The 26605-nt window shown below is 34.1% G+C and overlaps 2 protein-coding genes across 2 annotated transcripts in view; one reads left to right on the top strand and one right to left on the bottom strand.

Annotated features, from left to right (window-relative positions):
- LOC138306873 (propionyl-CoA carboxylase beta chain, mitochondrial-like) overlaps positions 1-10465 on the bottom strand; it is a 59111-nt gene extending 48646 nt beyond the window's left edge. Inside the window, exons 1-8 of the mRNA XM_069247382.1 lie at positions 10220-10465; positions 8198-8311; positions 7104-7172; positions 6576-6632; positions 5610-5723; positions 4678-4738; positions 2380-2429; positions 206-247 (exon numbers count right to left, since the gene is read on the bottom strand). Of these exons, the coding sequence (XP_069103483.1) occupies positions 206-247; positions 2380-2429; positions 4678-4738; positions 5610-5723; positions 6576-6632; positions 7104-7172; positions 8198-8311; positions 10220-10456 (744 nt within the window). The 5' untranslated portion in view covers positions 10457-10465. The remainder of the gene's footprint in view (positions 1-205; positions 248-2379; positions 2430-4677; positions 4739-5609; positions 5724-6575; positions 6633-7103; positions 7173-8197; positions 8312-10219) is intronic.
- Positions 10466-10611: 146 nt separating this feature from the next.
- LOC138308216 (alpha-1,2-mannosyltransferase ALG9-like) lies at positions 10612-26597 on the top strand. Its single transcript, XM_069249187.1, has 17 exons — positions 10612-10697; positions 11691-11853; positions 12333-12467; positions 12884-12954; positions 13343-13505; positions 14580-14641; positions 16284-16371; positions 16706-16811; positions 17318-17406; positions 17827-17863; positions 18376-18446; positions 18895-18966; positions 21160-21289; positions 22053-22203; positions 22698-22827; positions 23228-23358; positions 25019-26597. Exons 1-17 carry the CDS (start codon positions 10630-10632, stop codon positions 25149-25151), a joined length of 1800 nt encoding a protein of 599 aa, XP_069105288.1. The 5' UTR covers positions 10612-10629; the 3' UTR covers positions 25152-26597.
- The last annotated feature ends 8 nt before the right edge of the window (positions 26598-26605 follow it).

The following is a 26605-nucleotide window of genomic DNA, read 5'->3' as shown; positions in this document are numbered from 1 at the left end:
CCGTTATACGGCTCTTTTGATGTACATCAAGTGACTGAATTACCTGTACTGTTCTGTTGCCTCCAGTTTTACTATGAGATAGTCTAGGGGTGAAGAGTTCGTAAGTGATCGGATCCCCTGGAGTATCGAGGATGTTCTAATCCATGCAAGTTGACAAACTGTTTAACAGATATAAAGTGCTGTTACAGAAATCTTAAACACATACCTTCACAACATCTGGTCCTGTGATAAAGAGGTATGATGTGTCCTACAAACCAAGGAACGGTAAAATTAGACAGGTATCATATATATTACAAATACTGCAGAAGGTAGCACACATTCACATCAATTGATTAATGCATTTTTATACTAAACAATATTTTCAGAGCAATTCAATATTTGGAATTCCTAATCATCTATGAAATATTTTGTGTGGATTTAGTTTTCAGAAATTTTATTTCTCGACAAAAGTGAAAATTTTCATCACACATGAAAATTAGTTGAATACAATACATGTGTTGTAATGCATTAAAGCATACAAGAATGTCCTAATGTTAATTTAATAAGTTTTCCTTTTATTTACAAATATTTACAGTCAGTAGTGAATTGATAGTATAACCCCCGTTGATTTCAACCAAAGGCTACTCAACTTTATTTCTCGATAGATTGAGTATGTCACGCGCAATTTGGAGCCGTGCGGATGAATTTATGGTGGTCCAAATCAGAACCTTTTGGTGTTTTCAGTACCGAACGTAGGTTCGATGAACATGTACATGTATCAAAATAGGTTTTAACACATATACATGTACGTGTGTAAATACAAATGTAGAAAAGCTACATTGTTTATGTTACTACCGTACCTCTTTGAGCAATGCTTCCGTGCGTATGATAAATAAACACTGTTGTACAATGTACAGTTTTGCACATTCCGATGACGTCGCAATGTTTACATGTTGTGTGTCGGTGAGTCTGTGTTGTTCGCTACAACATGTAGATCTACATCCTATTTGTATTTTTAACATATTTGGTTGTACGCAAATGGATAAGATATGTTAGGACAACATCAGTCTTTGAGTTGCATTAGTTTAACCAAAACGACCTAGCACGATAATGCATTTTTGTTCGCCTCGGGGGACAGACAAGTCCTGTACGTTATCTACTTACACAATGTACGTTTGGGTGTTTCGAAATATGAATGAAATGGAATCCTACAATTGTAGCTTTACAATACTTGTAATAGATATCTCTAATATTTATTGAAGTGTTTGAAACACCAATATAAATATATGCTAATATTTTGAGAGCGGTAAACGTTTACAGTAGTGGGCCTACCTGTGTTTGTACATGTTCCTCAAAACGACGTCCGATGCATTTGAAAATCTCCAAAATCCGGAAATAATGACATAGAACTATGTAAACATCCGTGTATTCAAGTAATTTCAAACGTGAACTGATTAAGTAGAACTCAAGTGATCACAAAATTGAAAAAACTCTCTGTTTGTCACACCTCCATGACACAGGCGGTTTGAATCGGACGCCGCGTCACAACTACGTTAAATATCCTGCCACGTTATGAATTATGTAAGCGTGTGTAATCATACGAAGTAAAAGATTAAATCCAAAGTGCTTTGCACCACGGTGTTTTTAACAACAGATAAATAAAACAATTTATAGTTTCATACCGGGAAAACCCCATATATATGCTTCATCAGACGGAACTCATTTTATTTGTATGTTCATTGATAAATTGGCGGGAATTTCCGCAACTTCGAGTGGCTGTTCCAAATGCCTGTCGGAACCAAACGATATAATTCAATTTTAGTCTTATAAATGCCACAAACACTATTAAGGGTAAATTTTGAGGTACGAAAATAATAGTTAAGACTGTAAATATAAGGATTAAAGTCTCTTTCTGGTGGTTCTATCGAAGGATAAAGTTGAGTAGGGTATCAATATTTGTTTCATGGACCGCTTCGCGGCCCATTCCAAATATCGATACCCTACTCAACTTTATCCTTCGATAGAACCACCAGAAAGAGACTTTAATCCTTAAATACATGCATATAAATTATTATAAATAGCTCTTTTAATTGACAACATCTCATGGTGGTAGAAGTCATATAATACAGGGGAGAAAACTCTTCCTATTTTCAGAAATAAGGGTTTATGATATTTCCCTACACTGTAGCATGATAACTAAATATATAATAATGATAACTAAATATATAATAATTGTTCTGTACTCAGAGTTCTGAAAGTGTTTGTGATTTTTTTTTCTACGCAGTCAAATTCCAAACAATATTTAGAGAAGTAAGAATATTAAATCCAAAACAAAGATTATTAAAAAATGTTCACTTTGTCCTATCTAACCAGCTTTAGAAATAAAGGGAGGTTACTCACTTTAACCATGAATGTGAAATCTGTCAAGGCAGGAGAGTACACAGCGCCACCTACAAAGTTAAATCAAAGACAATACAATATACAGTGTAACAGTGGACTTGCGTTAATGCAGACAACTTTAGTCCAAAAACCTCACATTCCAGATAGAAATACCAGAGAATGTATCCGACTCCATTGCAATCTGATCGTTCAGTTGACAAAAAACAAGTTCTTAATAACATCTAATTTTGATCTTTAAGGGCTATTGGACGACACTATCGCCATTTTGGAGGTTGTGAAATGTAATTTGTCAAACAAGCTTTTAACTGCACTTCATTTAAAATACATACCTAAACCTTTAAACTCGACATTTATGAAAAGAACTGTTTGAAATTCATCATAATAATGCATATTTGTAAACAAAAACCCTTCCGTACATGTTCATTGTTATGATGGTTACATGTATTTACTGAGTTTTGTTTTCTTTTTCGCGTGAACAAGTCACACCTTAGTTTTATTTTTGGACACATTTGCTGTACACACAAGCAATGTGGGACGGTACACCTGGCTGGAAGTAAAATCTAATACAACAGAAACTATGCCAATCTCCAACAAATCCTTTGTCGTATCAAATGACGACATTTTCCCGATAACAAATAACGTAAATACCTTGCAATCAGCACATGCCGGCATCCACAATTACGTGTCTGTCGTCGGCATGCTTTTTACTTTCACTTTCTTCTCTCCATCTTGCTGTTTATGTCATCAAAAATACTAAGCCACGGCGAAGTCTTCGAAGGGAAATATCCAGTGAAACGACTAATCACAGCAATATGTTTATTTGCCTTGTTTTATCTTTTTATACTTAACATGATTTTAGCATCAAATTTTACGTACTTTCAGTTTTCAAATTTTTACAAATTGTATTTTTCGGTCTAATGGATTTTAATGGCAAGACTTAATGTAACATGACAATTGTCTTATAAGTATATGTTTGTCATGCATAGATTAAGCAAACAATCGCAAGCCGTTATTTCCCAAAATTCAGCAGAAAATGTTAAGCTCATCGTCAAAATGACAGAAATGTGACAGGTGCGTTGTTGACATTTCCAAGGGTGGACCACAGGGGTGCCACAGGTTATGATTATGTGTTGAAAATGTAGGGAGCAGTATTTTAGGTTTTGCAATATATTAACCAAATAGATATGCCAATACCATCATTGTTACTAGTTCAGAAAGTAGGATTATTGTTATTTGTTATAATTTCTTCACGCAATTTACCCCAAATGGCCTCATACAAACTATTCTTATGGAAACAACATGTCTGTCTCGTGAAGCCATTGTTGACAGATATTCGGCTCAAGTTTAGGTCTGTTATTTTAGTATATGGTGTATTCATTAAATTCTAAAAGTAAATATGCATTGATTGAAGATATGATAGGATAATTATTGATATTTTAGATCATAACATATAGTGTTGTCTTATAGTTTCATACACTTCTGGAATTTGATTTTAATTAAGTTTAAAATTAAATTAGAGTTCTTTACTTAATTTTAGACATATGGTGTGCTAATAATTGGAATTTTTAAGTTAAAAGTCTCCTTTCAGATAATCTGCATATTCCCGTATACAACTGACATAGTCAAGTCCAATAGCCCTTAAAATTCAATGATGTTTGTCTTAGATCCCTTTGCTGCCCTAGTAAAAGCAATTTTGTATTCAACTATTTTTGTTTACATTCAATTAACAGTAATTGTGATTCAATTAACTTAATCACCCTTGAATATTCATAATGAACTGTAACAGTATAAGTCTTTGAATAATAATAGTTCTCCAGAGTTAAATAAGTTATGATGACTTTTTTTATAACAAAACCATAAAGCTGAGTTTCTTACACTGTCAATCATCATTCTTTAAAAAATTATAACATACTGTAGAAAAAAAATTAAATTTGTTTACCTGCACATGGACCCATGATAGAGAAATTTGATTACCTGCACATGGACCCATGATAAGAGAAATTTGATTACCTGCACATGGACCCATGATAAGAGAAATTTGATTACCTGCACATGGACCCATGATAAGAGAAATTTGATTACCTGCACATGGACCCATGATAAGAGAAATTTGATTACCTGCACATGGACCCATGATAAGAGAAATTTGATTACCTGCACATGGACCCATGATAAGAGAAATTTGATTACCTGCACATGGACCCATGATAAGAGAAATTTGATTACCTGCACATGGACCCATGATAAGAGAAATTTGATTACCTGCACATGGACCCATGATAAGAGAAATTTGATTACCTGCACATGGACCCATGATAAGAGAAATCTGTGGTATGACTCCTGATGCGTTCACATTTCTCTGTGGATAATGAAACAGAGGATCTTACATCAGTGTCTATGTACGTAACATAAAATTTAAAAATAAGTTCAATAATTTGATATTATATATTTGCATATTACATAGTTATCTGTCTATGCGGGTAGGTATTGATTATGACGTCTTATGTTGGTAAGTGTAAGGTCATACTTTTCGAAGAAAACAGCGTAAATTGTGCTCATAAACTAATGACGTCACAATGGATATCTTCCCGCAAGGAAGTTAACTCTGTATTATGCAAAGATGGAATATGCTATTAGCCTTTATAAAATCATCCCAGCAAAACAAATACAAGAGCTATAATAAATTGCTAAAAATCATGCTTCTTTATCTGAAATATATTTTACATAGAAAATGAAATGTATACCTGAAAGATATGTACTAATAGACGGAGATTTCTCCTACAATTCACTGATTTTTCACTGTTTTAGCTGTGCGAGATTCCTCTATGACCCCCTAAGGTATGACAGATTGTGCACACTAACCAGATTTCTCAGCAAAACAATTATGGGGTGTCATTAATTCATGTGGGGTTACCTTGGCATTCGTTGTTGATGAGGTCATAAATACTGATGTAAAGTCAAATATTCATGTCGTGGCGAGAATTTTTCTTTCCGGACTATTATCACATCCTAAATTCTTTTGTATGAGGGAAAAAAAAAAATAATTCCCTAGAATCCCTACCTCAAGACTGTGTCAATAAAATTATATCCCTTGAAAAATTCATGAATGCAAAATCCTTGTCATGCCTCTGGTTGGACGTTTATGAATTATCCTTCGATTTGTGATTTCCTTGTCATACCCTGAAGAAAATGAATGATTATATCACTATCAATATTGATTTCTGCCTTACCTGGAAGATATCAGCATACCCAGCGAGAGACTCTACACCTTCCTGTATCCTAGCACCACCAGAATCATTCAGACCAATCACTGGAGCGCCAACTAGCATTGCCTGGTCCATCACCTAAAAGAACAGATTTCTATTATAAGCATTGACAAATTTGCTTTTAATGGACCTGGAGCAATGCTATACCTGTTTTTTTGTGATTTTGTTATATTTGCATTTTTCTCTCACATACATAATATTTTATTGATTTATGTCTGTCAAAAAGGATTAAATAAGGTACCTATAATTATCTCCCCTTTCTGAATACATAACCTACTTTTATCTGTATTTCACTTTATATAAAATACAATACATTTTAACAGCTTTTATGTCTAGACCTTATAAAATAACCGTATAAGCTATTCTGTATCTGCACATTACAAAATTATCTGCCTTTGCTGGTAGGAATTGATTGTGATGTCTTGTGTTTGGGAGAGAAACGTCATAGTTTTCAGAGAAAATGACATGGATTCGCTCTCATAATAATAACGTCACAATCAATACCTATCCACAAGGGAAGCAACTCTGTTATGTGCAAAGACAGAATAATATGAGCCAGAGAAATCTTTTAAATGTGGTGCGGCTTACACCCATATACAGTACAGCCAAAATGCTTTATCAGTCATTTCCCCAGGAACATCACAAGGCACATTAAAACATTTTTACATGGACTATGAGACAAGTTATGCAACTAATGGATAACAATCGCTTAATTTCTATGACCAAGATGTAAGCATGAAATGGGTCTTAGAGCAGGAGGAAACCAGAGAGCCTGGAGAAAACCCAGTCATGTGATCAGGTAGGTGACCCTTACTTATTTGTATATCGACGATACCCTACCAGTCTAAGTGAAGGTTGTTCTACAGACACTGAAACAAATTATTAAAACAAACACTGGCTCCGTGCAGTCATCTAGTAAAAATATTTTACCTTGCATATTTTCTTGGCATGAGCTCCAGACAAGCTTCCTCCAAAAACTGTGAAATCCTTAAAAAAAACCATTAACAGTCATAAGGAAGGACAGTACAAGCAATCATGGAATCAGTACATTGTGTGAGAGGAAATAGTTTACTAAATTTTAAGGCGATAAAAGTCCTCCAAACTTCTCTACTACATACATATTTTTATCATCCACAAACATTTTTGGTATCTGACTACAAATTTGTCAATGGTATTACCATTTTATAAAATTTTAAGAAGTGCAGTTTTCATCTATTACCATTGATAAATAAGACACTAGTAGAAGATGACAATGGGATTAATTCATGTACCATGTGATACCCGATAACATTTGTGCAGTACTAGTATCACCAGAGGTGATGGAACTCTTTGTTCTGCTGAGAAGACGTTAGTGCAGGATACCATCTTTCGACGTCATTCCATCACCAAAAGAAACCAAAGTCCCTTACAAACGTTATAGGGTAATGTGTGGTACATGAATGAATCCCATTTTCTTACCTGACTGAAGACAAAACAGGTTCTTCCATTGATCATACCACGGCCAGTTACAACACTGTCTCCAGGGTACTGAAAACAACAACCAGATAATGAGGTCAGACAGAAACTTTAAGATACTGCACATGCAACCAATCAAAACCGGCTTTTATTCAATCTAAATCACAGTCTATTCTGGCTTAATCTTATATAGCATTTTCCTTTTTAATTCAAAACCTTGTGTATAATCTAGAAACTTGTTTATACTTGCCAAATTTGCTGGTCTTGTTGACATAGGGTATAGACAGGTTATATACGAGGCTCGGCCTCAAATATCCTTAATTGTTGTTAGTGCGTTACTCTGCATTTGCATATTACAGAGTTATATCTACCTTTGTGTGTAGGTATTGATTGTTACATCATATGGTGTAACATCATCATTTCAGCCTAAACAATGCCATTTAGCCCTCAAAGTCATGACGTTACAATTGATAACTACTCGAAAGGAAGATAACTCTGTAATATGCAAAGACATACAGAATATATGGAGTATCTGATAACAAGCCTCAGTTTCTTCAACGCTAAAAAAGGATAAACGTTTATTTTTTCTTGAGGTTATGAGGGTATAATGATAATGGAGCATGTGTAAATTATGTAACCCCGGCAGAGCCGGTTTACATAAAATTTACACAGGCTCCATTATCATTATACCCTCATAACCTCAACAAAATAAATATCTATTCCTTATATTTACAGTTTTTCAAGTAAATGAATATTATTTATTCCCGCGGCAGTTGCATATCTTTTATTAAAATACCCATATTTTTTCTCTCCCATCATCGTCAACGAATCCGATTGAACAGCTGATTGGAATCGAGTCATTCATATGTTCCCGCCGAAAGTGGGGTCGCTCATGACCCCACGTTGCTACACCATCGACTATTCACGTAAAAATAGAATCGCCGCGCGTGTTATGCTAACATTATACACTGATAATGATAATACTAGAAAGCATGCTTATTGAGTCAATGTCAGTGCAAACTGTAAATATAAAAAGGATAAATTTTCTGATTACAATGACAATTAAATTGGGTTTATAAATATACAAATTCTTTTACTTTCTCCTTTTCCATCCCGAAGTCTGTACAGTTGTGCTCCAGAAACATATCATATTCAACAAAGGAGTCAGGGTCCATTAGTAACTGCACCCTCTCTCTGGCTGTCAGTTTTCCCTGTAAAATACAATGTATATTTATACAAAATGTGTCCTATTTTAATGTTAATAAAGTTGATAGCTTTAAACAGCTAGACCGGGGTTCAAATCCAGAGTCTCTATAATCGTTATAGCCAGAATCTGATGTCTACAGTCCAATTGAGCTATTTTATATAACCCCTAAAATCCTTCCCCTTTTCTTCAGAATTTTATGCAAATAACCGAAATATTAGAATAACCATTGCGATTATGTAGAGTCTTCTGTAGTGCACTATGTCCAGTCATCAGGTGTGACGTACCACTCGATCCCCTATACAGCAGTTTATATAATGAGCAGTCGTATTGGACACCTGTATTAGATATCTGTACCTGTAATTTTTCACCAAGCTGACAAAACTTGTCTCACCAATAGTAATACAATTGTCTAGTAAGTTATTTTATTTTTTCCGCTGATTTTATTTTCTTCCGTCATTAAGAATAAATGTACATGTAGTATTTATGTGTAGGAATAGTAGTTCAATAGTTCAATTTAATTTTCTGTTGTTGATTACTTACATATTTATCTTTAAATATCATCATATGAACAACATCAACTTTCATGTCATTTTTGGTGATATTTTTAAAAACCAGATACATATATCTGCTTATATAGACAGTTCTACACTGTATACACATATAATATTGATTTAAATAATTATTTGATTTTGACATTATTGCCTATTTTAGTGATCATATAAAAATATTGGATCTACATTGAAATCAAGCAAAAGCTGCAGATAAAGTGATAACTAAATTGTGTGGAACAAGTTATAATTAATGTCAGACACAGTATTTAGTGTTTTACACATGCATGCATGTATATACAAATGTGAAAAAAAACAAATACATATAAAACAATACGCTTCAAATATCATATACAGATTATACATGTACAATTCATATCATTACTAATGACATATATTATGATGTAGTTGTGTTGGATACCAAATGTGTACATATGTCTGTCACATACTGGTACTGATACAGGTGTACCATCATTTGTGAGACAACTATAAGTATATATAGATACACAGGTCTGTTGTCATGGCCACCAGGGCCCTTTCCTCCCTCATTCCCTGGGGCATTCCCCACCCCACCACCAAATATGACACCTTACCTTAGACAGTGATCAGTCATGCATCACAACATATAGATATCTACCTTACCTATTTTCCTCACTTAGCCCCAGGGGGTCCATCCATAGCAAATGATAGGTGTGATGTACAGTCTATGTTCATGTATAATGTACATTGTATGTAGCAGGATTGGAGCTGGGTCAAACCCTAACTAGCTGTTTCAAGCATAGGGCGTGCACTTAAGCAGGGGATTATTTAATCCAATAATATTAGACATTGGTATATTGAGAAGCACAACTCAATGATCAAAAGTGTCTCGTCGTGCTATACCTCTAACATTGTTGGAGTAGGGATTATTGAACTTATGAGTTGCTGTGTCTTCGAACTAAGGCAAAGACTTGGAGAAAGGTATAGCAAAACAGTCAGTATAGAGTATCGATCCACCTAGTGTTCCGAGGTCCCATGTTCGAACTCTGGACTGGCACCTACATTTTGCCTCTCCTGTCACACAACTATAAATTAACACATGCATAACGGCCCCTACATTTAACACTAAAATTATGATATTTTAATTGATTTCATTTTGCACAGGCTGCTTTTCAAAAAGTTTATTTATTATTACATTGTATATTAGATTCTTAGGTGGCAGTTTCAGATATGATTTTGCAAAATAAATCACATATACTAGGCTATGTCGAACGACTTTTGATTTTGGGAAGATCCTTATCTCTGACAACTTATGATCAGACACTTTACAGCATAGATATAACAAGCCTAACTAACAGTCCTAACCAGTATTGGCAGTAACAAACCTTTTCATGTTGTTTCTCAATCCTCTTGACGCCCCCTCCCTGCATAGCTTTCTCTCTCAGCTCGTCAACCTTTTTCCGCACGCTCAACGTGTGCCCGGCACTGCCCGCCACAACACTGTATGATGACCGTTGTAAAAACCAACGACATTGTCGTGAAATCGTGGTTTGTCGTAGCAGACATCGAGACATCCTCGCCAAGGTCTCCATGTTGTTGGGGTTCGGGTCGAATGGGGTCATTCAGACAAAGTGTTCCCGTAAAAAATATTAAAACATAATTTTTATATCAATAAACAAATTAATATTGAAACATTGATCTATAGTATTACGATATGTGGTATTTGTTATTTTTTATTAACATTTATGAAAATAGTCATCCCGCACTCACCGGTTAGCGAGTGCGGAGCAGCAAGATGTCAGCCTCTACAAAGCAGAGAAGGAAAAATTCGAAAACAGATAAGAGCGGACCTGATACAAACAGGTGATTATTTCTGGCTGATGTTGCTGACAGCTACTGCAGATAAATGTAGCTAATTATTCTTTATCAACGATTTATCTACATTTGGCTGCATTAAGAAATCAATATCTTGTGATAACATTACTGATGTTTGGTCGTCTCGGCCCAATGAAGTATTTAGTAAAATAAGGGGACGAATCGACTTATGTGATCGCAACAATTATTTTTAAAAAGAAAATCCATTTCGGCCTCCGCCGCCCCAGTTATGTTACCAAGTTTTCTATGTAATATGACTTAAGGCAAGGCCTTAATGGGCGCAGCCATATGTTTCAATAATCATTAATTATGCAATGTTAAAAAGTTCAATTTATGGAAATAACAGGGCCGAATTTTCTGTTTATTTTTTATTCATATATTCACACTCTATCCTTGTCCCAAAACCCCCATTTTAGAAGGAAATCCAAATAAGAGAAAGAAGAATTTTTTATTTACTTAACAGATATTCCGTTTTTGGTCAGCTGATTATATTGGAAGGTGGTCTATCACTTGAACGCTTGCAAATAAACAGCAATAGCACTTAGCTTCGATTCTGCTGGATGAAGATTAGGTTTGTCGGATCATAATGATTATATAATGAGCTGACTTCAAAGCATTGCATTCACGCTTATGGGATTTTTTACAGTGGGTAAAAAAATGGCAGCCGCAAACTGAAGCTGTCAGTGTGTAAGATTGAATTTTGAAGATTGAGTTTTTTCTTATATTTTCATATATGTGTTACCTTAGAAGTGCTTTGCACTTCGTGCAGCGCCCTTATAATTGACTATCATTAACAGCCAATAACAGGAGCCAGTCCTGGACTGTCACTGATCAAGAACTTTCAGGTCTGCCAAATCTTCAATGGTAACATTAATTCACTCTTGTTAATCCACTACACTGATTCCCCCTCCCAGGGACAAGTGCACTTAAACCAAAAAACACAAATTTTTACATGATCTAGATTTTATTGTACCTTTTCAGCCGCAGTGTGCAGGTTCCCTCTGGTGGGACAGGCCCCTCAGATCATCAGCCATGGACCCCATCAGCATATACAGCTTTCAAGATTGTGCTATCAGCACGACTTTGTGCAGCAGTGTGGAATATTGTTGGTGATTGTGATGAAACCTTTAACTACTGGGAACCAGTAAGATTGTGTTACCATAAATCTTTGTTTTACATGTAACAGGAGAGGAGGAAATGTAGCTGCCAGACCGGGATTCGAACCCAGGACCGCCAAACACTAGCAGAATGCTCTACTGCTGAGTTACCTGGTCACCGATGATCAACCCGGTCCATTCCCGCTACATAATTATTCATAATATTCTGGTTTTGTTTTCAAATATTAAATAGATTCATCTGCTGTTTCTGCCTGTAACCGAGCAAATTACACGTATTTTACATACCACATTCAACCTAATAAGTACCCACCCAGATAACTGAGAAATAAAGAAAAAAAGAAAACTGCTGGCTTATTAATTTACTAGTATCACACTCAAACATATGAGAAATTCTCTCCAGCTAAGTGGTTTGCGGTTATTTTTCACCATGTATGAAGGTGCATTTCTTATATGAAGATTACGATTCCATGCTATATAGAGTTATCTACTTTTCATTTATTTACAGGTGCATTTCCTAATCTATGGTTCAGGATTCCAGACATGGGAGTACTCCCCAGTGTATGCCATTAGGTCGTACGCTTATTTATGGATCCATGCTCTTCCTATTCGAATCTATAACAGCCTGTTTCAGGCTAACAAGGTATTATACTTTACAAATTACTGTAAAAATCATCTGATTGTTTAGGTAACATATTTCTTTCATTCTATGATCATGATCTTTGATTGGGTTAATATATATATATTGCATTCTTTTTAGTGCTGGGAATGCTCTGATTCTGTTATTGAAAATTCATTGGTCCTCTTATTAAATTGACATTGACCAGTATTAAAGTGATTATCCATTAAAATGGAATACCTGGGTATGTGCTTAGATATTACACTACATCAGTTGTCTTAGAAAATGGTATACAACAGTTTTGTAATTCTAAAAAGGATTACCTTTGTATGTCTTCCTTTCATGACTGAAATGACATGAAGACATGTACAGAAATTGACTTCTGGTTACTCTGTTACTGCTTCAATGTTGTTTTTAATCTTTAGAATTTTATGTTACAGATTCTCTTATTCTACCTACTGAGGTGTATACTGGCTTTGTGCTGTGCAGGAAGCGAGATGTACTTTTACAGGTCATGTAGTTTTCTTGTAGTTCATACTCTAAACCGCTTTGTACGTGTATACAACATTTCCCATCTTTATTATTTTCAACATAACTGTGAATATATACAATATTTTCCAGATTATAAGCCACAACTTTTTTTTTCTTCTGGAAATCAGGATTGCTGCTTATAATCCAATGCAACATGTACATGGACAAAAGATAAAATAGGACTATGATATTTCCTTTGGTAAATTTGTGATCAAAGACTCTTACTGACATTGGTGCATATAATATATTTTTCATCTGATAATAATTATTCATGAAACATTTGAATTGACATTCAAGTTAACTCATGAATTTCAAAGAATAACAAAAAGAAAGAATTGCTTTTACCATCAATTTTGTTGTTTATACAGGGGAGTGTGTAAACATTTTGGAGCTAATACTGGGCGGATCCTGCTGTTCCTTCTATTACTCAGCTCGGGGATGTTTATATCAAGCTCCGCCTTCCTTCCCAGCAGTTTTTGTATGTACATGACATTCCTATCTATGGGAGCATGGTTTCTTAGACAATACAGTGTAAGTTATATATCCCTCTTGACTTCATATTAAGGAATAGTTTTATACATCTTTTCTGTGTTTCGTGGAACTCAAGAAATGTCTATGTTTATTTCAATTAGTCAGGACTTGACATTAACTTTTTTTTATTACTTGTTTATTTCAATAGTCATCAAAATGATAATCAAAATATTTGCTAATGGTTTTAAAGTTCTTTAATATTGCCTAATATTTAAAGATGCTTCACCGCCGACAGAGCATAAACGATACTCATCATTTGAACAATAATAAGTGTTTTACCGTGTACATATATGTCTAATTAACACAAAAGTGATATAAAATAATGTTTTTTGCTTTTGGCGCATGTGCAATCAGTACTTCATGCCATATAGGACATTGTGCCACAGATTTTTTTCGGGATGCAATTAATTATTTTGAATATTTTTATCTTGAAGTAAAATAAGAAGTTCAAACTTTTCAATGGTGGTAATGGTGTAAAATAAGTAACTTTTGTAACTGAATAAAAATATCAAATTGTCTGCTTGTATTTTTGATAGAAAAAAAATACCATCTGTCAGCGGTGGAGCATCTTTAACTTTTATAATCATTGAAAATATTGTCACTGTGTATTTAATAGCCATCTTGAATGAATTTTTGAAAAGCCCACTACTTTTCTGAAACAGAAATATATAAATTTCTTTATAATATTTTTAATGGATTTATTTAAATCTGTGATCAGAGTGGTATATCTATGGCATAAAATTAAGTCACAACACCAATCAAATGTGTAAGTCTGTTAAAATTTCAATGAAGATTCATTTTGCTGTTTTTACCGCATGGTGCAGTGATAGTCGACTACTTCACAAATGTAGTTAAAACCAAAATGCTAGATGACCATTATTATGGGAATTAATGTTTATTTAATGTTTTTAATTACTCACTAAGTAATGATAAGTGTAGCTTTTGTTTTAATGCTAATGATAACAATATTAAAACTAATGTTTTTTGTGACACCCAATTAATTATCAAACTTATGTTACATTAACATTGTGAAAATAACCTATTTCAGTTTAGATATGTACTTTAAATTTTTAGGTGGCAATACTTGGAACTGCAGCTAGTGCTATACTTGGATGGCCATTTGCTGGCATTCTTGGGTAAATTAAACATTTCAAATTTTGTAAATTCGAGAAAAAAAATGTATATATTTTAAATTAAAACCACACTTTTTTTAAAGTCATTTTTATTATAATTCACAAATAAATATTTTGATGCATAAAAGTAACTGTCTATACAGTATTTATTAGCTCACCTGGTCCGAAGGACCGAGGTGAGCTTATGGGATACTGCAGCGTCCGGCGTCCGTCAACAATCGACTTCTTCTCCATAACCGCTGGTCGGATTTCAACAAAATTTGACTGGTAGCATCCTTATGGGCTACTAACTGAAAATTGTACAAATGATTGGGCTGACCCCCGGGGGCCTGAGGGGCGGGGTCAAAAGGGGTCAATTTGGCTATTTATATAAACGACTTCTTCTCTGAAACCAAGCATGGGATAGCACCCATAATGCAATGGTAGCATCCTTATAGGGTGGGGGTTCAAAATTGTACAAATGATGGGGCTGACCTTCCGGGGGCCTGAGGGGCGGGGTCAAAAGGGGCCAATTTGGTTATTTCCATATAAACGACTTCTTCTCTGAAACCAAGCATGGGATAGCACCCATAATGCAATGGTAGCATCCTTATAGGGTGGGGGTTCAAAATTGTACACATGATGGGGCTGACCTTCCAGGGGCCTGAGGGGCGGGGTCAAAAGGGGCCAATTTGCTATTTCCATATAAACGACTTCTTCTCTGAAACTAAGCATGGTATAGCACCCATAATACAATGGTAGCATCCTTATAGTGTGGGGATTCAAAATTGTGCAAATGATAGGGCTGACCCCCCGGGGGCCTGAGGGGCGGGGTCAAAAGGGGTCAATTTGGCTATTTGCATATATAAATGACTTCTTCTCTGCAACTAAGCATGGTATAGCACCCATAATGCAATGGTAGCATCCTTATAGGGTGGGGATTCCAAATTGTGCAAATGATAGGGCTGACCCCCGGGGGCCTGAGGGGCGGGGTCAAAAGTGGTCAATTTCCATATAAATGACTTTTTCTCTGCAACTTAACATGGGATTACGCTCATAACGCAGTGGTTACATCCTTATAGGGTTTAGATTCAAAATTTTGCAAATGATGGGGCTGACCCCCGGGGGCCTGAAGGGTGGGGTCAAAAGGGTTGATTTAGCTATTTCCATATAAACAACTTCTTCTCTGCAACTAAGAATGGAAGAGCACTTATAATGCAATGATAGCATCCTTATAGAGTTGGGATTTGAAATTATACAAATGATAGGGCTGACCCCCGGGGCCTTAGACGGCAATAGATGCAAGGTCAAAAAGGTCTCAATTAGGCTACTACTTTCATATAAATTACTTTGTCTCTGAACCTATGTACATGTATTGGATAGCATATTTGTATGGTATCAATAGCATCATTGTATGGCTGTGATTCAAAATTAAACTTTGGGAGTCAATTTTGCTTATTTTTCTAATTGTCAGAGTCTTGTGATAATTACTAACAAAAAACCAGGTGAGCGATACAGGCCCTCTGGGCCTCTTGTTGTTAGGTTGTGTTCAAAATTAATGACTTTTTCTCACTAACACATAACCTTACAAGGATATTTATCTAGGAGGGGGGATTACTCTGATATACTATTACAGAATATGTGTTTTTTACTTTCTTCCATACAGACTTCCCATTGCTGTAGATATACTACTGCGACGTCGTAAACTGAAGGTGTTTGTTATATGGAGTTTAGTCGCCCTAGTAGTTTTTCTGGTAAGTAAGAAATGACAAGTTTGTCGTAAAAATGATTTTACTAATAATTGATATAAGGAAAACACATTTTTGTGTATTATTTTTTTTTATTATCAATAAGATATAAGTCAAAGTTGATTAGAAATTTCCAGTATTAGATAGAAATTGAACATTATGGAATTATGGACTCTGACCGTTAAAGGCCAAAAGGTGTGGGTGCTGGCTGTTTTTCCTAGCTACAACCCCAGTTTTCTTCCTCCTGAAAAACCAATTAAGTTGTAAAGAACAAACTTAGTAATATGAAAGTACAAAATAAAATATTTAAGTTTATATGAAACCTTTGAATCTTGAACAGTTGCCAATGATGAGGATTGACTACCATCATTACCAAAAGTTGGTGATCGCACCACTAAACATTGTCATATACAACGTGTTTACTAGCCATGGACCAGACCTATATGGTGAGGCAAAACTTCAATTCCGTGTCCAAGAAGAATTACATAATGTGTTCATCATATTCAGATTTTAGAGTGTTCTTTTTTCTAGTTTTGAGTGATTGTGTATTTTTTAATTTCGATAATCTAAGCCTAACTGCCCATGAAATTATAAACTGAATAAGATTTCAAAAAGGTGATAGTATTCATTTTTTAAAAGGAAGTAATTTTGTAAAATTGTAAATTCATTTAATTTGAGTTTTATTTGTTCTTTATTAACAGTTTAAGTTTACACACAGTTTTAGTTATTCTAATTGATCAGTAATCATTACCATACTTCATTAGAGATCAATCGATACACAGATGGTATACATAGGTACATGGGCCGCCTAACTTTTAGATATTACTTATGTGGCAGTGCATCTTATACATATACGAAAAATGGAAAAAAAATTTGTAAAAAAGGCCTTTGTGACTTACACACAGGTGCGACTTATTATCCGGAAAATATGGTGCATCATATTTTTTTTCAGGTGTTGAACCATTTTCCTACTACTTTCTGAACGGATTCCTTAATTTCAACATCGTCTTCGTCTTAGCTTTACTTTGTTTGCCCCTAACTGTAAGTTGTATCTGTTATTCTATGTAAATGTATTGGTTAGTAAATATGAAATAATGCTAAACATGATAATTTTAGATCGCTTTTTGACAAGCCTTGAGGAACTGAGGGTTTATAAAAAAACATATGTCATCTTTATGTCCATTCCTTCCTGAAAAATACTTTCAATCCAAAATAGACAAGATAGTTTTTTCAACTATTTTTTTTAATAGAAACTTTTGGGTAAAATGTCAAGATTTTGAGTTGTCTCCCTTTCTTTCCAAATTTTATTTATCATCCATCTGAAAGATTTACGAGAACCTTGTTTATATACACTGGAAATGAAAAGGAACTAATGTTAGAATGTCAAGACAACATTAATTCCTATTTTTGGGAAGATGAAATTGCTGTAATTTCTTGTATTTTTTTATTTTGTATTTTCAGATGTTTGTAAAAAGTTTACTGAAATTGAAAAATACAGGTAAGTACAATGTTTACATAAAAATATTTATAAATGTGTACCAATATTCTTCAAGCTAATTTTTTTCTTTCAAGAATTCCTGTACCATGTTATTTTTTTGTATAAATTATAATATGTTGATGCCAAAGATAACCAAACTTTTAATGGCTGTTGAAATTTCATATCCATTGAAATCATCTCTCTAACAGGATACTGTAAACCAATTTTCTTATGCAGCTACTAAATTTCGTGATTTTCATTTCAAAGCAAGTTTTCAAAGAATTCCATTCGTGGATTTAAAAATAGAATTGTCTGTTAATTCCTATCAGAATTATTTATGTAAATGTTAATTTGCAGAGATAAACTTTGGAAAAATTACTTAAATCGTGAAATCACACACGATAGAAAGTTGGTTTGTAGTAAGCAGATGAATGAATTTCTCCAGCCCCGAACAAACCAGTTCCTCAACAAAGAGAGTTTTACCATATTGTTTATTTCTTTCTTTTTAAATGTAGTTTCATTTTCTGTTTCAGACATTCCAGTATGGCTTGCTATTTTGCCAATGTATATTTGGATTCTTATTTTCTTTACTAGACCTCATAAGGTGAGTGGATTGAATTGTTTAAATATTATTTACTCTCTTACTATTGACTGAATATTATGCATAATCTTCTCCTATCCTTGATACTCCAGGGATTACTATCATTGACGTTATTTCCACCCATGGAATATGACATAGCAAAACTGAAGGCAGTTTAGGTGAAAAAAAACTGACCAATCACAGAGACTTCCTTTGAAGATTACCCAGAGTGCACTGCTCAACATCAAAGCCACAAAGTGTATCTTTATTCGATTCTTTTGATATGCATCACAGAACAAAACTATGCCTGCTCAACTGCTGTCACACACGGAGCCTTCTGTTTTGCTATGACATATTTTAGAGTCGGATATAACAAAAGTGATAGTAGCCTACAGAATGTCAAAGGGATCTTTTCCATATACATGTATTATAATTGATTGAGTTAACAACAAGTATGATCTTTTTTTCCCAGGAGGAGCGATTCCTATTTCCAATTTATCCATTTTTTATTCTCTGTGGATCACTGAGCATAGACTACATACAGGTAAGATACACTGTGATTAAACACAATGTGGTAAAATACAATGTATAAAATACAATATGGTAAAATACAATATGTAAAAAACAATATGGTAAAATACTACTAGTTATATAGTCAGTTACTGACCCCATATAAAGGCATAGAGGGTCAGTAAGATTTATAGGGGGCGAGGGTGTAGTAGTCCTCACCCCCTATAAATCTTACTAACCCTCTATGCCTTTATAGGGGGTCAGTAACTGAGTAAATAACAAATTTATTGCATCAAGGGCCATTTATTTGTTTTATTAATTCTTTGTTTCCTATTTGTTTGGTCAAGAATCTGAAATCAAACTTAAATCATACTGGCGCGAATGATAACAAACAATCGCCACTTTTAAAATAATTGGCCTAGGCTACATATTTATCTATATATTTCTTTCAAGAATTTTCAAATATACTGCAGAATAATACTGAATAATTCATAAATCAACAATAATTTCGACATGCACAGTAGACCTACGACACCAGACCGTCTGTATATTGAAAGCATCACAAACAAGAGTGACACAAACATCCATCTAACATTTTAAGCACAATCTCCTTGATCATCTGTGCATTCTCGCTGAAAAAAATCACTTAAAAGTTATGTAGATAAATTTATTGTAGAGTAAAGATTGATCTGTAGGTACGATCGAACACCTCCATTTGTTTATAATCACAGTCTAGAAAACGCTTGAATTGTTACGTTTGACTTTCGCCGCGTCATCAATGTCCAAACTGGCATAGGGGAAGCAACTTGTATTTAAAAAAATGCATTTCATGTAATTTGAAGTATTAAAACGATTAAAGTTAATTTTACACAAAAATCAACAAGTAATATATAGTTTTACGGTAATGAAGTGGTATATTTAGTTGAAGATAATGTGTTTAAATTTTGAAGCCAGGGCGAGAGCCGCCATATTGCACCATAATGAAATTTACTGACCCCCTATAAAGTTTTAGGGGGTCACCATGTGACGGCTCTCCGCCAATCATTTGGGGACATTTCTGTCCGAGGTGCGATAAAATATGGTAAAATACTATTCAAGTTCAAGTTAATGGGAACATGATTAAAGTTCATGTTATCAGAGTATTCAATTATCTTCAGGTTAGGTTCACTTAAACATGACCTATGTGTACAGTGTACAAGCAAGTTCTTGAGATCACCAATTTTTGTTTATGATTTGTTTGATAGTTGAAAATCTTTCATACATCAATTTGGAGACTTCGCGGACATTGTTTGTTTCCCCCAATTCTTGATGCGTAAAAGACTTTCTTTTCACTATTTTCTACCCCAAAAATTATCTGCAGAAGTTACTCAGGTGCGAAATTTACAGTTGTGACATGTTTGTTTGTAGCAGGTTTTATTAGTAATTGTAGATAGTGATACAGTCACCTTGTAGCTTCGCGCTAGGGAGAATTTCCTTTTAGCTCAGTTGGTAGAGCAGCCGACCAGTAAGTCCGGGGTCACGAGGTTGATGCCAGCTAGTGGCACACTACTCTCAACCTGTTACACTCTGAATTAAACAGGGTTTGCTAGTATACCATCTTTGCATAGTATAGCAACTCCCTTGCAGAAAGGTATCGATGTAATTATGATTATTTTTTGAGAGAAATTTGCATAATTTTCTCTGAAAAATATCACCTTATGCTCGCAAACGTGACATCACAATCAATACCTAACTGCTAGGGCAGATAACTCTTTAAAATATGCAAAAACAGAATTATATATTAGAAGTTGACAAGTTTCAAATCAAATGTATAAAATGTTTTGGTTGGAGTTATTAAGCATTGATGTCAGTTGAATTTCATGGGGATATGAAAAAAATTTTGTTTGCAAACAAAACTATTTCATACCCGGATGAAATTAAAAAATAGTGACATTATTGCTTATAATTAATTCTATAATCTATTTGATAAAATAAAGTATGTTTAGATGTACCATTCTAGTGAATTTTCAAGGGATCATTTTTCCGAATCAATTCGCAACGTCAATGTTTCTATTGTGACGCCATGATAATGGATAACAGGGATTGGGTTTCGCGCCATTCTCAGATTTTTTTTATAGTGGTATGCGAAAAAAGTATTGACGAATCAGAAAGCCAGATTTGGTATGAAACAAAGACAAATTAATTATTTTTAGTTAAAGTCTGATTTGTTTGTTTTATTTTCTTACAGAAACTTTGGTGCTACTTGTTTACGAGTCAATCATCACGACACTATACAGAACAAACCAACTGGATTTCCCAATTATCAGCTCTGGCGTTTTCTTTAATTTCCTTATCAAGGATTTTTGCGATATACCAAGGTAAAATAAAATTTAATTTTAATTTCCTGTCTGTTGATAATCTAATTGAAATCCTTATTAAAACCTGATTTCAAGTAGAAGTCTCCAGATTCCTTCCTTCTTTAGGTCTTTTCTCCATGATAATGCAGAACTCATACATGAAGTTATCTTCCTGTCAAGCATTTAATACACTGCGAAAAAGTTTGGTCAAGGTCATATTCACAGAAGCAGTGTGTGTGTAAAATTCACAGCCATCTCAAGGCTCGAACCTAGGATCCTCCAAACTCTGTAGCTGATATTTCAGTATTGATATTCATTTTAATGTCTTTGTATGAAATATACATGAAATGTATGAATATACAGAATTCGAAACTGTGGTATTTAATGAACCCAAAGTAATTTATAAATAACCTAATTAGAAAAGATAAATTAAGAGAAAGATGTTTTCAGTACTCTCTAAGAAACAAGGGAAAAAAATTGATTGTCAAAGACCAAAATGGCTGTTTAACACTGTTTAACAGTCATGGGGATTGTGCAGTGACAGAGTATCCAGACACATTACTACTAGCCTTGAGCTTGAAACCCAGTCATGTGGGAGAGTTGCCAGATACTGACTGTAGGTGTTTTTTCTCTGAGTACTCCAGCTTTCCTCCACCACCTGAACCTGGCATTTGTGGAGTCGTAACTGACTATCTAGTTAACCTGAAATGACCTTGGCTGTTAATAGGAAAATAAAAAACAAAAAAAACAAACAAACAAACAGTCATCACCACCGTTGTTGTAGGTTACCATGCTCCGTTGGATCTCTATGTGGGACTGAACAAGATTGCTGCTGATCCTAAAATCCATACCCTCTCCACAGACAAGCCTGTTAATATCTGTGTCGGCAAGGAGTGGTACCGCTTTCCCAGTAGCTTCTTCCTCCCTGGGGAAAAGTGAGTTTATTATTTTAATTTTGTGTTATTAGGGCCCTGCAACGGATATATATACATTTATAGAAAAAAAATGTGTATACATGTGTATACCAATACAGGTAGGTAATACTGAATAGAAATTTGGGGGTCAAAAACTGCATTTACTTCAGCTGAGGGTCAATTAAGTAGGGGCAGTGCTCTCTGTCACAGATGTTGGTTTTCTTGTTAACTTTCCTTTTGAAGAGAGGGATGATTTTGAATTACTTACAAGCTGTTTTGTTCAATCATGCCTTCTTTAATTAATTGCCTGTGAAGAAGTTGACTAATGCATGTATTTAAAGTTATTAGGACAAGAATTTGAGTTTTGAGATGAGTTTATTTTTAGCAGGGGTTTATTTGTTTTAATTGATAATTAAAGTTCAGTTATATTTGACTTGAACAGTTAAGTGAATACATGATTTCTATATATAATATAGTGTATAATTTATGACAAGTATGTGTTTATACATTTACAGTTGGAATTTAAAGTTTATTGAGTCTGAATTTAAAGGACAGCTGCCACAGCCATACCAATCTGGTCCTGATGCCACCAGTGTCATCCCTAGTAACATGAATGATATGAATAAAGAAGAGAGATCCAGATATGTAAGTCAAACAAACCATGAAATGTTTAGTAGTCTATAAATTGCCTAATCATGATGTAAATCCCAGGTAAATTCTATACAGGCAAAATATCTTCAGGTCGATTTGATCTCGACTAAGAAGGCTACTTTCCTGGTAATATTATTACCAAAATATCTTCAGGTCAATTTGACAAAACTAAGAAGGCTACTTTCTGGTCAAATTATTGACCCTGATTTGAACTTTTTGCTCTTTTAAGGTATTTTGACCTGAAAATATTCACCTTTAGTTAAAAAAAAATTCTGAAGACATTTTGCATGAACATTAGTAAAATATTATAGTTATAGTCCAACTCCTGTTTATTTACAGTCCGACATCATATCATTACATTGTAATTAGATAATTAACATTTGTGTAATTACAGGTGGACATCAGTAAATGTCATTACCTTATAGACTTAGACATTGACCAAGAGTCGCCACTTGAACCAAGATATTCACAGAAAAAGGAGGAATGGAAAGTGTTACAATCTGTAGAATTCTTAGACGCTTCCAGGTAAAGTCAAGTAAATTACAGATAGAAGAAGGTGGGGTTAGGGAGCTGGGGCAGGGAACGAGAGTGGAAGGGGGCAGGTGGCTGGTAGGGATAGGGGCAGGGGAGTGATTAGCTATGTGGCTAAGAGGAATGGGGGCAGGGTATGTGGCTGAGAGGGATGGGGTAGGGTATATACAGTATACAATACTATATATATTTTATGCATTTTGATAGACAATTATGCATAATTTTTTATGTTACATCTTTATAAATTTCAACATTGAGAACAAAATTGCATCCAAGATTTAGGATTTTTATAAAAAAAAGCTAAGCATTTCTACTGAAGATAGACTTCTGCAGAATGAAAATTGTTTGAGAGAATGCGAATAACAATGAAAAATTGTTCAAAGTCTTGCTGATTTTGAAATTTCGTTAACTTATATACAGTGAACCTCCGGATAGTTCTTATATACAGTGAACCTCCGGATAGAACAGTAATTTTATAACTACTGATGACTTTTTATAAAATATTCTACTTCGGATAATTCGCATCTGTCCAATTATGAACGTAAAAGTAAGAATTTTGTCAGCAAATGGGCACGATGGGCCATAAAAATGAGTACATGTCGCAGTATATTTCAGTAATATTGTCAAAAAGGTGATTTCTAATGAAAAGAGGCTATATATATATTATAAAATGTATGATACATATAACCATAAACTATTTTTCTAGTTAGCATTTATGTATATATGTAGATGAAGTTTAATGTAGTTGTATGTATGTATATATTATATGTTTGTCAAAAAGATAGAAAGAACTTTTGAAGTTAGTATCAAATATGAATTTCATGTTTGATGTGTTCAACTAACATAAAATATTAAGAACATAACTGAGACAACATAAAGAGTAACATATTAATAGATGATTCCATGTAATATAATTTTCATGCATGTACATGTTATGCATAAATGATATACTTATGGAATAAGTACAGTATACTAGTAGCACAGGTGAAATTCAAAGGTAAAACACATGTAAATCATTGTTTACTATTCTGAAATAGACTATAATTCTTGTCATAACATTCTGCTAACTATCAGATTATAAAAAGTGGGCAAATGGAGATACAGCCCCACCCTACAACCTTAGCAGTTCCAGGGGTTATTTCCACCAAGCCAATCTAAATTAGTAAATTAAAACTTAAATTTCTTTTGGATTTTTAGAGGTGTCTATATACAGGTAGCATGACACAGTGTTGTTATACATATCATCATTAACTCCCTATATATATATATATATAAATCACTGATTTCTGTTGTTACCCCCTACAATGAAGTTAAGGGGGGGGGGGGGTTTACTGGAATCGGGTTATCCGTCTGTCTATCCGTCACAACTTTGTCATCGATCTCCTCCTAAACTTCTTGACAGATTTTGATAAAATTTGGTACACAGAACCCTGCCAAAAGTGAAAATAAGTAAACTATATATAGGGTTCTTCAATGTCCCCTATTCTTGGAGCTATTACTAAATTTGTGCACCGGGTTGTTGGCCACTCTGGCAACAGGTCTCATTTTCTGTTTACATAAATATACTCACAGCATTTTACATTTTCATTAAAAGAAAAATTAAATCATATTGTACATAACAACAGTTAAACAAATGACTTTTTTCTGATTTCAGATCTCATCGATTCTTCCGAGCTTTCTTCATACCGTTTATATCAAGTAAATATTGTACATATGCTAACTACAACATCTTAAAAACAACTCGTACGAAACGTGTATCGAAACAAAAGACAGAAAATTCCTTATGATCCTCAATTGTTTTGTGCAATGTGTGAATATGAAGAATGATTGTTGTATTACTGCTGCAAATTTGTTGATGAATTTTATTTGCTACATGAATATTTATTTACCACTGGGTATATTAAGGTCGCATTTGCTGCATCTTACGAATGATTCTTAACTCAAATCCTCTCCTCCACATTTGATTGGTTCATCAGATAATGAGGCAGAAATCTTGTCCAAGATCATGTTTTCATGGGTGCAGCCATCTTTTCTGTTGATAGTGAATGCTATTTTTGGTTTCTCATGATAGTTCAGCTTATGCGACCTTTGTGTTCAGGTGTGAATTAATGTCAGTGCGATTTACACCTGGGGCCAAGGATGATAACAACATTGAATATTTGTAAACCTGCTGAATAAATGTTGTGTAGATGATTATTAAGTTTTATTTCTGACATTTTAAGGTGCAATCATACAACTTTTTTCATTCCGATTTATCAGAGTTACTTCCCTTTGTTTAGTCATTCAGTAGATCTAGATCTAATCAGCTGCATTATTGACAATGTGAAATGAAGAAAAGAAACTCTGATAGATGTGAATGAACTCTTCTTTGCTGTTTTTGCAGTATTATGAAATATGATTTTTGTGTTAGCATTATAGAAGTATGAAAATTAATACATAATAACCCTTTTGTATATTAGGTACATCTGTATAGAATTTAGATATCAGTATCTGTATAGAATGTTGTGTTTGTAGTGACATTTTTACGAAGTCGCAGATTAGTAGAAGATTGAAGATTTAATCAAGAAATATTACTATCCTATCTTAGTAAATAATTTTCTATTTGTATATGACAAAGTTATCTACCCTTGTAGGTTGGTATTGATCTGTGATCGTAACGTCATATTTTCACTGACCACTTATTAACAATCAACACCTACTCTCAAGAGCATATAACTCTGTAATATGCAAATAAGATGGAATGTGTCTTGGTCATCTGTCTTTGTATATTAAGAGTTCTCAGCCCTCCTGATTAGGTTTAATTATGATGTCATATTTTTCTGAGAAAATGCTGTGCATTTCACTCACAAAATGATAAAATGATGATATCATGATCAATACCTTCCTGCAAGGTGGATAACTCTGTAATATGCAAATATGAAATAGTTAGATTGCAAAACCTTCTTAACTTATTACAAAGGAACGTGCTTCATATGAATATAATATCAACTTTATAGACAGGAAGACTGACAGTTGTTTCATATTTGTAAAATTACTTAGATGAAATCCATATTATAATTAGGTCTTTAAGATTTACTGGATGCAGTGTTAGAAAGTTTACTTTCATTGGTGACAACCTATCAGCCCCATGGCCCTTATGTATGTGAACATGTCCTGTAAGATATTTCATGACAAAATGCATCATACTGTGAAAATGTATTAAATGTCTGGTGAAATAAAGAAAAGACTTTTTTAATATTAG

The sequence above is a fragment of the Argopecten irradians genome, chromosome 14 (assembly GCF_041381155.1).
Source record: "Argopecten irradians isolate NY chromosome 14, Ai_NY, whole genome shotgun sequence".
Classification (NCBI taxonomy): domain Eukaryota; kingdom Metazoa; phylum Mollusca; class Bivalvia; order Pectinida; family Pectinidae; genus Argopecten; species Argopecten irradians.
This window is presented reverse-complemented; position numbering and strand designations above follow the sequence as displayed.

What these genes read in the sequence shown, in the direction of transcription:
- LOC138308216 (XM_069249187.1), top strand. Translation starts at nt 10,630, where the DNA reads ATGTCAGCCTCTACAAAGCAGAGAAGGAAAAATTCGAAAACAGATAAG. An exon ending in GCCTGTTTCAGGCTAACAAG is followed by an intron (nt 12,468 to 12,883) that starts GTATTATACTTT and finishes TTTATGTTACAG; the next exon opens with ATTCTCTTATTCTACCTACT. An exon ending in TCTTTACTAGACCTCATAAG is followed by an intron (nt 18,447 to 18,894) that starts GTGAGTGGATTG and finishes TTTTTTTCCCAG; the next exon opens with GAGGAGCGATTCCTATTTCC.